The following is a 13,008-nucleotide window of genomic DNA, read 5'->3' as shown; positions in this document are numbered from 1 at the left end:
ATCCACGCAGCCTTAGTGATTGCATGATAAAAGTCTGTTACTCTGCTACAGGGACAATACCGGTAGGATCCACCTTAAAGGGATTCAATAACAGGGTCCAACGGGGTGGATAAAACAGGTGTCTCAGTGTAAACGGGCTACAATGCTTGATTACGATCGTTTGGGTTCACACTGAAAAACTGATTGGCCAGATCTGAGGTCAGGAAAAAATGTTCCCTCTGAGTTTATTGGTAAGGACCTTCCTGGGGGTTTGCCTTCCTGGACATCATCTGCTAAAATCTGGTGGGTGGGTTCCAAATGCTTAGTCCCCTGCAATAGGAGCAATTTTCTTCCTCAGAGTAGCTGTCGTCAGCTGTCCTCAGAGTTATCCAGTGGGAGGAATGATACATTTTGTCAACAAAGATCCTTCCTTTCACCAGACTTGGAGGGTGGAGGGGGGGGTGAGGAACAGAATCTGGATGTGGGAGAACCTCCCCAGTCTTGGATCTCCTGCATAGCAATGGAACAATAATGCTGTTCAGGAGCTCGGCGCCAAACTATACTAGTTTGCCATTGCACACTGACAAATTGTATCCGGTGGCTTGGGGATTCTGACAGCAGGTCACATGGTGTCCTGTGACTGAAAAGACTGCCAGCAGAGGCACCAGTACAGCTCAGGAGATGAACAGGTCTCCCTGTGCTGCTGTTCAGGGCAGCTAAGGGGTTCTGGGAAGCAGAGGGAAGGCACGGAACTGTATATCTGGGTTTTTAGAGCCTAAAGGGTGTAATGAGAATAAGTGATGCTTACATTGCTTCCTGGTCAAGGAAATCTTCCTGATGATGTAGCTCAGAGTGACTAGAAAAAAGCCTTCATCCAAAACCTTCAAACTTTAGATCTAAACTATGAGGTTATCTCTGCTTAGAAGAAGTTAGAACTTGTCTGTCCCTAGGCAGATGTAGGTAATTTACTTCATGTTGGTATTTAACAGAACTATTTTGAGGTTATTAGAGAGGGGTGACCCTTTTCCTTGGGAGAGGCAAGTCTCCTCTCTTGGCAACCCTCTCTAGGCTAGAGAAACACCAGCCCCTCCATACAGGTCTGACATATTCTCTGCATTCCACTCCTTGCCATTCCCACTTCCAACTGACAGTGGGTCATAAATGGGATTTCTTCTGCTCCTGCCCCAGTCTCAGCTGGGTCAACACTGGGATGGAACTGGCACCTCAGAGACTTTGGGGCTCATTTGTGCCATTAAGACACAGCCTCAGGTTGGGGATTCCTCCTTGACACTTGGAGGCAGTGCATCTGCTACAACATACTCCCCCCTGCATGGCTAGCTAGCTCCACTGGCCTATGCATAGTGGGCACTGGCACAGGCCAGCTATGCCACCACCCCACCCCATCCCTTTAAGAGTGTCTCGATCTCCAGAGGCCACAATAGGAGCTGCTCTTGTGCCATGCTGCTGTGTAGGGAAGAGAGCCCTTCCCTTCCCTTGCCTTTCAGAGCAGCAGGGCACAGTCTGGCCTATTGTGCCTTTCACCTGAGGATCTCGTAGAGCACTTTGCAAATACGTTTAAACTGTGCCAGCCTGCCTGGTGGTAGTTACGTATGTAAGAGTCCATTTTACAGCCTAGGAAATTATGGCTCAACTTGGCCTGGGTTGTGCGCTGACAGAGCTGGGAACAGAACTCAGGAGTCTTGACTCGCACCCGCAGCTCCCGAGTGTAACCACTAGAATGGCTCTCATCTAATCATGTGATCTGCAGTTCCCCCAGTCAGATTTTTTTTATCCCACCCTAGAGCTGAAAGGCACATAGAAGGTCTGACTGAGTATCACATTCTGATTATTTAGGTAAAGTACATTTTAATTCCTTCTCATTCTTAGCACGGATCATCATCTCTATTGGACTGTGGAATTGTCTCCCTACAGCACACGGTGGGTCCCCCACCACCTGGGACATTTACAATTAGACTGCATAAATCTCTGGAGAAAATACCATAGGAACAATCTTGCATTGACACCCAAAAAGAATGAACTAGCTTTTTCTCCCTCTTATTTCTGAAAGTCACATATTTGGGTGTATTTCAAAGGAGTAGGACACTAGGACCCAGGACTCCTGAGTTCTAGTCTTAGCTCTGCCCATCACACCCTGCATGACCATGGGCAAGGAACATCCCTGCTCGGTGCCTCAGTTTCCCCTTCTGTAAAATGAGGCAATTGACACGGTATCCCCCGTTGTAAAATGTGTTGAGATCTTCACATGTAAAGCACCTAATAAGGGCAAAATATTCAGTATACATTATTTTAAAGATGCCCCTTGTCCCTCTAGCCAGTCCAAGTAAAGGCAGGGAAGAGTGACAAAAGAAGTGTGGGAGGAAGAGAAGGTTCTTGTTACAAATTCAACTATCACTAAGTCCTTGCTGCTGCAAGTTCTGCCTGTCTCCTGGCACCATCTTGCAGGTAGCCAGTTCAAGAGTCTCTACAGGCAGGGTGAGAACCGGGTGGCTCAGCTCTGCTCTGCTGTTCAGGCATGAAAACAATCACTCTTGTCTAAAAAAGAATCCTCTGAGAAATATCCCATAAAATAAAGGCAACCAATAAAGGGCTGGAAGGTGGGGACTTGAAAGGAAAGGAGGCTAAGGGGGTTGGAACTGACGTCAGAAAGCCAGGGCGACCCCTGCCAGAGACAGATCCAGTATATATTGTCCTTGGGGTTGCATAACAGTGTTGTTTGTAAATCGAGGGCTAAATCTCTCCACTGAAAGTCCTGGGTCCAACTCCCAACTGCGGCTTATGTAATGCAGTCAATGAAGTTAGATCAGACCCAGTGCTCTCCCATGTTGGTGTGTGGGGTTTTTTCCCCTTTCCTCCTGTAGTCATTATTAGGGTCTGCAGGCCACCCACCCTGTGCTTAGTGAACAGGGAAAGAAGCCATAGGGGGTGAAGGTGGTGGGGAGGCTTGGAAGATGGCAGCTGACCACTTCTCTGAGCCATTGTTCTCAGGCTGCTCCACTGCCAGCTCCGCAGAGGGAATTCGCGTGTCTCTCGGTTTAACTAGCAGAGCCCTTCAATGCTGATGCTTCTCCCTTCCTTGCTCCCCTGGCCCTCCCTAATGCCGCAAAAGCACTTGCATGTCCCTGTCACACATGCTTCTTTCTCCTTAAAGACTAACTGCTGGAGATTCAGGCTGCTGACTTTGAGTCCAATGTACTTTTTTTTTTTTTTGGCACAAATGCCTGGACAGCTACGTGTTGCACCTGCATATATGCACCATCCCATGTCCCACACACTGAAAGTGCCCCTCCCACCTCCTCTATGGCATAGCTGCAAAGTAATAACCACAGCAGAAGTCAGTGCTCCAACCCCACTGAGAATGGCATAGCCACTGGCCTCTCCATCTGCGCTGGCAAGACACCCTGTCATTACCAAATGAGCCAGATTCACCCCTGCATCTGCAGGAGCAGCTACGCCTTGGAGGACTTTGGCAGTACCATTGCCACCATCACCAAGCAATTGCATTCAGAGAGGTCTGCTTCAAAATCCAGCTAGGATGCCATATGAGCTCTGTTAGCAGAGGGCACTTAGGGGAGGTGTTCAATTATTTTGGCTCCCCCCCTACCCCCATGCACTCTAGGGGTAACATCAGCTGGTTCCAGATCTCCAGCTGGAGAAGGGGGGGATTTGGGCAGTGAATGCAGTGTGCCTTCATTCCTGGTGGATGTTCTGTACCAATATAGAACGCCTTGTGCTGCTGGAACCTAAGGATTAAATTCCGGCCAGTGGCTTATTCATGGCAGCAGAATCTTTGCAGGAGACAAAGTACAGGACCAAATTCTCCTCTCAGTGAATGCAATGCAACTCCATCAACGTCAACAAAATTATCTTAGTGTCATGAAGAGGAGAATTTGGCATATATACAGCACCATCCACCCTAAGATCTCAAAGCACTTTATAAACACAGTCATATTCTATAGTAATTAATCAACAGTTTTGCTCCATTAAGGTTACCTGAATTGTTTAATCCCCCATAATTATGATGCAGAGGAAACTCTTGTTACCCCCTGTCATGGAGAGGTGTGCCTGTGCAGGGTAATTTTGGGGAGAAGCTATTTCCTTAGATTGCATCCTCTCTCTCATGTCATTTTTTTCCTCTGGGGTGCTTCTCCTCCTAGCAACACAGTTTACTGCAAACAGGGAGGGCCAAACCTCAAACTGTTTGGAGCAAGCCTGGGTTCAGAACAGATGCTTCCCCAATTATCTGAGGCATTTAAGACTCTAAGACAAGGCAGAAGATCTCATGGGGAAAGACTTCTATAGCATGTCCTGTCCCTATTTCCTACTCTTGTCCTGCCACTTCCAAAATTCTGCTTGTGCATCTTTTCTTGCCTTCAAATATTTGCTTGTGACAAAACCCCATGTGCAATGAATGGGCTATAAGGGAGGTTGTAACCAGACACAAGTGTTTGAAAAATGCAAGGGGGGTGTTTAAGGTGGTACTGGTACAAGGGAGGGCTGAGTTAAGAGTAGTGGGTTGACAACTTGGTTGAATAGCATGGACAACGTCCTAATGGTGAAAGCCATTAGGGCATTAGAATTGTCGCCCAAGAACTAACATATGAAATTCACAATTAAGCTTGAAAAGTTTGCCGATTCTGCCCCCTCTTCTTTCATAGAATCATAGAAGATTAAGGTTGGAAGAGACCTCAGGAGGTTATCTAGTCCAACCCCTGCTCAAAACAGGACCAACACCAACTAAATCATCCCAGCCAGGGCTTTGTCCAGCCGGGCCTTAAAAACCTCTAAGGATGGAGATTCCACCACCTCCCTAGGTAACTCATTCCAGTGCTTCACCACCCTCCTAGTGAAATAGTGTTTCCAAATATCCAACCTAGACCTCCCACACTGCAACTTGAGACTATTGCTCCTTGTTCTGTCATTGCCACCACTGAGAACAGCCGAGCTCCATCCTCTTTGGAACCCCCCCTTCAGTTAGTTAAAGGCTGCTATCAAATCCCGCCTCACGTTTCTCTTCTGCAGACTAAACAAGCCCAGTTCCCTCAGCCTCTCCTCGTAAGTCATGTGCCCCAGCCCCCTGATCATTTTTGTTGCCCTCTGCTGGAATCTCTCCAATTTGTCCACAACCTTTCTGTAGTAGGGGGCCCAAAACTGGATGCAATATTCCAGATGTGGCCTCACCAGTGCCGAATAGAGGGGAATAATCACTTCCCTTGATCTGCTGGCAATGCTCCTACTAATACAGCCCAATATGCCGTTAGCCTTCTTGGCAACAAGGGCACACTGCTGACTCATATCCAGCTTCTCATCCACTGTAATCCCCAGATCCTTTTCTGCAGAACTGCTGCTTAGCCGGTCGGTCCCAGCCTGTAGCGGTTCAGTTCAGCTTTCCCCTTTATTCTGGTATAGTCACTGATAAGCAAAGTTAGCAGTGAAGTAATGTGGCTGAAGAGCTGTGATTCTTAACCACATCATGCTCCACTGTACTCGGTCTTTGCAAAATGTGCTTCGGGAAACCCTTACATGTCACAGGCTTGCAAAATCCTGAATAGTACAGGTTAGAGCAGCCCACAGTGTGACCAACAGAGTTCTACAATGTGCACACACACCCTGTATTCAACACAAGGGGTCATCCCAGATCCCAGAATGCAATGCTCCACCTTGACTTGAGTAGCCAGGCCACTTGGAGCACTGTATGCTGGGAACTATAGTCGCCTGGAGATGTCCTTCCCTACTGAAGATAGGAGTAGCAAAATCTGCTCCATTCTATGCAGATTAGGCCTGGCATTTGGGCTCATGGCACAATGCTGAGCCAAGTTTGGTCGTCTCTGGTATAGGACCCTGCTAGGGCAGCCCATATTAACCACTCCCATAGACAGGACTGGGGGAGGAGGCTGGTACACACCAGGCTGGCACTGCTCAGACACTAGTGCAACAGCACAACTGGTCCGGCAGGACGGAGTGAGCAAGTTGATAGCCACATGCATACCCAGTCACCTGGAGTCCTGACAACTCTGAACCTATCTTAAATTGGGCTTAAAACCAAGTGGTTCCTGAGCGGGAGCTGAGTTCTGCCCAAAGAGGTGACATGGCAACACAAATCAGCTGTGGCTAAATGAACCAATAAGACATGTCAAGGTGTAAATTAGTGTGTATGAATTCACACCTAGTGTGTTGAGAGAGGGCCGTTAGCACAGCCAGGCTGAATTTACACCCCACCCTTCCTACCCTCGCAGTGGGGTCTGGTTGCTGTGGAATGAAATGTTAGGTTGGAGAAATATATATATAAATGTGTGTGTGTGTCTATATATATATATATATATATATATATATATATATATATATATATAATGACTCTGTTGATGAGAGCAATAAGAGATTTATTATTATTCTCTCTTACATGTATATGATTTATTATTTTACAGAGCCCCTCAAGTGTGTCTGGCATGTTATGGTCAATTATAATATGACATCTGCCCTATATTGTACATGCTGTAGGGTATTTAATTAATCACCTAGCAATTAAATAGCACATCTTGTGTTCACAGTTCTTTACAACAATTCACTGATTAATCCTCAGACATTTAAACAGATATGTACTGTAGTGTTCCCATTTTACAGATGGGGACTGTGAGTCATGGAGAGAGGTTAAATGAGTTGTCCAAGGTTCCAGAGGCAGTTGCTAGTGGAACTGAGATTAGCAAGTGGGACTTCCTAATTCCCATTATTTAACCATGGTGCCTTCCATGTCACAAGATCCCAAAGCCATTAACTATATAGAGATCACCTCACCCACCACTGAAAGTCAGCCACCTCTCGTGTGGAACACGGTAGCTGTTTAACAGCTGACAGGACATTACATGACAGTTGGGGAGAGAAAGTAAGGGAACAATTCATCTCCAGTTAAAAGATTGTCAATAAGATCCTTCCTTTTATCATTGCATTTAAAGAAATAAAACATAATTTTTGTTTTCTGTACATAACTCTAGGTATGTTTTTAAAGAAACCTCAAAGAGGTTCTAGCCTTCAGGATAGGGGTTGAGACAGAAATTAACACTCAGTATCAATAACATTATTACCCTCTTTCTTCACTCTACTATTTTGATATATCACTTGGTTAATTATTAATTGCTGGGGACAGTCTGATGGGAAGCAGCGATTGGATTCCCTTCATTTCTCTGAGGCTGTAAACTGACTAGGTAATACTCGAATTGGGTGGTTTTTTTCTGTGGTTCTATTATCTTATCACTTTCTTCAGTGATTGCTATCGTTTTGTTCTTCCTCCTCTCTTCCAAAACTTATTGAAGCCCTAACAAAACACAATGGGCCTGGTTCCCCTCTTATTTTCACTGGTGTAAATCAGAGTAGTTCTCTTGATGCCTATGAAGCTATGTGGGTGTACATGACAGGGGAACAGGACCTATTGAGTATAATATATAGCTACCATTTGCAGTTGTTTTTCTAGCAAACTGTATTCAACAGGAGAAGACACATGGTCCAGAAGTTAGGCTGCTGACCTGGGATGTCCAGTTTCAGTCCCTTGCTCTGTTATTGACTTCCTACATGGCCTTGCTCAAATCTCTCTGCCTTCCTATGTTTCAGTTCTCCCTGTATAGAGTGGAACATGGGGTGCTGTGAGGGTGAATACACCAAAGATTGTGAGGTGCTCAGATAACATGGTAATGGTCATATATGCATCATAGAGAGATTTAGTTCAGATGACCTATTCCCATAGAAGGCAGCAGATTGCACTCATCTGAACTGGAAATGATAGCCATTCCATACGCTGTTACCCCTTTTGGTACACAGGAGTCTATGATGGACACACAGGTCTATGGAGGGTGATATTGCTTTGATCAGCCTTCACTGGCATAATAAACATCATCTGAACTTTAAAGAAAATACAATTAGAGTCAAGTTTGACCCCCATAGACCAGATACTGAGACCCGCCAAATCCTGGGAAAGTTCCATGCTGAAGCTGAGGTCTAGTGACAGTCAGTCCTCTGGAAATCAGCAAAGGCAAGGAGGCTTGGGTTGGTTTGGTGCTCAATCTGTGTAAATCTCAACAGTTTCTCTTTGTAGACAGCCACAGGAACCTGCCTCTGCTTCCACTCTATGGTGGGGGCTCCTCCAGGCCTCCCATGTTTGGCTTTGAGTTTCACATTGAAACAGGCTTCCAAAACTCCAACCAGAACTGGGTGGGAGAGGCCCAATTTGGTTCCATTCTTTCCAGGGACATTCTGAGCGGGTGGAATTCCTTACCCCTCCTCCTCTCTATGGACTCATGGGATGCTTCGGTCTGCTTCTGCCCCCTGGTGGCATCAGTCTCACTTTCTGCCGTGGGTTTCATCCGGGGCATTATTACCAGAGTTGCAAAATTCCAACTGAATATAAATTAAAGTGTTGTTTATCTTCCCTTATGCCATAAAAAGAGTCCCCCTCTCTCTGCCCCTCTTCCCATTCATCTCCCAGCCCTCTCATGTTCTAGCTCTAATTCAACCCCCACAGCTCTGTCTCTCTCCTCCTATCCCTCTCCTTTCTCAGGGCCCCATTCTCCCATTGGCCTCTGTTCCTTCCCTCACCCCATCTCTAACATTCCCTCCTTCCTCATCACCTATCTGACCCTTGCTCTCTCTGTTGGAGTTTTTTCTTTTCCCTACTGGAGTGACTCCTGTTCAGACTGATTCATTTGTCCTGGGCTTTACATTCTTTTCTTTCTCTCTCTCCATCCCTGTTTCCCGCTCTCTCCATACAAACAGGGAAAGAGAGCTCCTTGGGAGAGGCTGAGTTACAGCCAAGCTCTGACCCTGCGGGAATGGACGGCAGCTACCTCAGTGTGAAGGAGGCCGGGGTGAAGGTGCCCCAAGACAGGGCCAGCACTGATCTCCCCAGCCCCATGGACAAGGCCGACTCGGAGAGCAACAAGGGCAAGAAGAGGCGGAACCGCACCACCTTCACCAGCTACCAGCTGGAGGAGCTGGAGAAAGTCTTCCAGAAGACCCACTACCCAGACGTCTATGCCAGGGAGCAACTAGCCATGAGGACCGATCTCACTGAGGCCCGAGTACAGGTAATGGGGGAAGCTTTGGGGTGGATGGGGGCAGTGGGGTCTTCAGTTTGTGAACCAAGAACCTTCCAGGCAGCAAGATAATGAGTTTTAAAATTCACTGAGGCTTGTTAGATCTGGAATATGGCTCTGTATTACATCTTACCTGAGGTTGCCTAGAACCTCACCCCTAATTCCACTTAAACTTACAGCCTACAGGGCTGTACCGAAAGTCCATACCACAGACTCATGCTCTTCTCTTAGGCCATGGGAAGGAATAGACAAAGATGCAGGGGACCTTATTCCTGCCTGATGTTAGTGCAGACTTCTTTGCTTTGGATTAGTATCCTCTGAGGTTCATAGAGAAGAATGCTGTTCCTTGAGCTAATGGAACATTTTGGCAAGCAACAAGGCAGCAGGGAGTCTCAGCGATAGTTATTCCAACAAAGCTCTCATGTAAATTGTTTTGCTCCAAAAGAATCAGATGGGGACACCGGCTCACTAGCCAGGGTGGCGCCAACCTTTCTCATGCTACATCCCATTGCCAGCAAGGTGGGGGAGGCAGAGGTCATCGTGACCTGCCATGCCAGGGAGTCAAAACAGAGAATGCAGAGACACAATTGAAATGGGTTTTGCTGCCTGGTTGGCCGAGCAAGCTCAGGGACAATGCAGGAAGCCTATTGTTTTGGGGCAAAAAGGTATGGCTGCCACCGCCAAAAGAACAGGAGAGACCAACATCAACCCTGGGCTGCAAAGCTGCCAGGTCTCACACAATTGTAAGCTGAGGCTTCATCAGGGCTTGCATAGAAGAGATCCCAGGAAGTGGCTATTTCTTGGGGACACATCGCAAATGCTGATGGTTTCTCCTGGAAGTCAGGGCACAATCTCAGGTTTACTGATCACACACGGCACAGATTGACTTCTTTTGCTTAGGAATGGCAATGTTATGTCAGTGGTAGTGGGATGGGGGAATCTCCTTCTCATGCTCATCCCAGAGAGTCTGGTTCATGCATTTTAGCTTCTCCAGGAGCACTCAAAGGGGTGTAGAGGAGAGGATTTGGTACCTGATCTTCCATGGCCTTGCATGTTTCATTATTGTTCACACCTGTGCAAAGTGAGTGATAGTATTGTACACTTTGCCCTAGTAGGGGCAATGACAACACAGAGTACAAGGCTGCAGTGAGTCTGGCACTGTGTGTGTTTGAGTGAATGAATATTCCCCTCTAGAGTCTGGCCCATAGACATGTTAGGAGGCCTGCCATTGCTGTTAACTAATGGAGCACTACCTCACCTCTACAGTGACAGAAGCTTGTATTTTGGAGCCAAAGGATCGGAGTTCTAGGCCTGGCTCATGTGTGAGAGACTTAGCTAATATTTGTGTCTGTTGTCTGCAGACCTGGGTTTTGTTACAATGGAGTGACCAGATTGTTAATCATACGCGCCAAAGCTGTCCAGCTTTGCCCTGCTGCTGCCCCTCCACTTAAGACCTGTGCCAGAAAGAGGTGGCCTACAGAACTGAGGGTGACAGAAAATGTTCTGAGAATGGGCAGGGATCTGTGGAGATGGAGCATGTGGCCAAAGTCACTAGATTCCTTTACCTCAAGCTGCAAGAAGCAAGAGAAAACCTAGTGTTAGAACACACAGCAAGTTACCTAAGTCCCCACCACAGTATTTTTTTCACCTGACAAATGGTGGCAACATACTTGAATGGATTTCACTTGCCAGGTGAGCCCCCTTTCCTGGTGGCTACCAATCACCATAGCGCCATTGACTTTGATGAAAGTTTGTTGCCTGAGGCTCTAACCTGTAGTTTGTGATGCATGGCTGGCCCATAACCGAACCTGAGACTCCAACAGGGAGCTTTATGGTCCCTAAAGAGCAGATATTGTACTAGGTGAACCAAAAGCCAGACCTTTCTCCTCCCTAGCCTGGCGGGGAGGAGATGAGGTGGTCTGTGCTGTGAATTGCCTCAGTAAAAGCCTGGCCTGGTCCTGGAACTGCCTTCCCTCTGGCCAAGCTGGTCTCCCTCCAGAACTAAACAGTCCCCAAAGCACTAGGTTGTAGCAGTGACAGAGCCCAGACAGACAAGTGATTGCTCTGGTTCTTTCCAAACCTCTCCCCAGCTCACACTTTGCTAGTGAAATACCCGATTGGGAGCCAGGCACCTGGAGAAGAACTCACCCCAGCAGCAGGCCCGGCACAGTGGGCTCTGTCTGCGGAGCTCTGGAATGGAGTGTCTTTGGAAATCATTCCACAGTTTGGCCTCTTTCCAGATGCTGAAGAGGCCACTTTTCTGCCTGCTTCGGATTCTAATCTCCACAGCTGGTGGCTACAGGCAATAAAGCTGAGTTTCCCCTGAGGTGCAGCGTGCTGTTCCTTTTCTCATTCCCTGCCTGCAGATGCCCCTGAACCTTATTTAAAGGAGCCAGCTAGCTGAGATATCGCATGGCCCAAACTGCAGTGACCTTAGCAGTTGACAGTCCCAATGTGCTCCAAGGTTGCTGCAGTGACAGAGGCACCTTTATAAAAGTGAGCACTCAACAAACTACTCCTGCCCTTACATGCTACATGTAAACAAAGGCAGGAAGGCATGCAACCTCTAGCACAGCTTTGTTTATGTACAGCCTAGCTTTTTCTTTTCTCCTTTCAATTATTCTGGGCCATGGAGGTCCTCAGTGGAGTCAGAAGGAAGTTACAGAACTATAGAACCATGCAAGCTAAAGTCTCTGGGCCCTCTTGGAAATACCCATAGGGAGTAAATGCTTGGTAACAAACTTTTAAACAGGGGCAGCAAGGGAAGGAAAGGCCAGGGCTAGGATGGGGATGATGGGTCAGGCACAAAAGGTTGCTCCCCCTAAGTGGGCTGCTGGCCATGTCTATGCATTTCCTCCTGTCCCCCCTCCCCCCATAAGTGGGTGGTGAACCCCCCTGAGCAGCGCAGCAGCTTGGCATGTATCCATCACAAATAACTACCACTGAAACCAGTACAGTGTGAGAGGCAGAGACAAATCTGTAGGACTTAGTGGATCAATGCAACTAGATTACCAACTCTCCCTCCAAGCCCAGGACCCCTGCCTTGCTTCCTCCCTCAGGTCAGCCGCTCCTGGAGTCCCACCTAATTTCGTTTATATGGATCTGGTCTGGTTCTTTGGTGTGAGAGCTGCAGAAGGCTATGTGACCAGGGGCAGGATCCCGAGGGGGTCCTTTGAGGTTTGATTGATCTCACTGCATGACCTTCCACCACACCCCATAAAATACAGACACACACACAGCTCCTTCCTTGTGCTCACATCTTCAGTCGAACGCCCGTCCCTATGCATAAATGCACACACAGACATCATTGCACCCCCCATCCATCTGATGCATGCACACACACACCATTGCAAAGACTCCATCCCATGCATATATGTGCATACACACACACAGAGATACACACTTGTGTACACACACATACCATTGTGCCTCCCCTTCCCCAGGCATACCCACACAATTGCTTATACACAGCCCCTCCCAACCCCCCATGCAGTGCACCCCAGCTCAATACCAACGCATGAGCATATCTCTCACTGGCAGACAGTAGTTGTGATTCTGGTTTGCCACCTCCCCATGGGGTCAGCGCCAGGGAATGTCACCCCACTGCCCCTCCCCAGGGCAGACCTCCTGATTGCTTGGTTGTTAATGAAAATCTTTTCAGTGTTGACCTGTGATGCGGCAGGGGCTTGAAAGTAAGGGGGAAATGTCAAACTCCGCTGTAGCAAAATCACTGCCTTGGTAAAAAAAGAAAAGCAAAACAAGAAGTAATATATCTTGATCCCTTTTCCCCCATAAAACCCTGGGAGGCTGGTGGAAGGAGCGGAAAGACTGAGCTAAGCCTGCAGGAAATTAAACATGAAATGAAAACAAGCTCAAGTTATTCAATTCTCTCATCCCAGGCTCCAATTTCCCATTCCAGGCCACTGATAAA

The 13,008-nt window shown here is 47.5% G+C and overlaps 1 protein-coding gene across 1 annotated transcript in view; it reads left to right on the top strand.

Annotated features, from left to right (window-relative positions):
- The window catches only part of ALX4 (ALX homeobox 4), a 64,966-nt gene that overhangs the window by 34,490 nt on the left and 17,468 nt on the right, over window positions 1-13,008 (top strand). The window contains exon 2 of the mRNA XM_054024640.1: window positions 8,758-9,068. Coding sequence (XP_053880615.1) covers window positions 8,758-9,068 — 311 coding nt within the window. The remainder of the gene's footprint in view (window positions 1-8,757; window positions 9,069-13,008) is intronic.

Source organism: Malaclemys terrapin, chromosome 4 (assembly GCF_027887155.1).
Source record: "Malaclemys terrapin pileata isolate rMalTer1 chromosome 4, rMalTer1.hap1, whole genome shotgun sequence".
In the NCBI taxonomy this organism is placed as follows: Eukaryota; Metazoa; Chordata; order Testudines; family Emydidae; genus Malaclemys; species Malaclemys terrapin.
The sequence above is the reverse complement of the archived record's forward strand: the minus strand, read 5'-3'. Positions and strand labels throughout refer to the sequence as shown.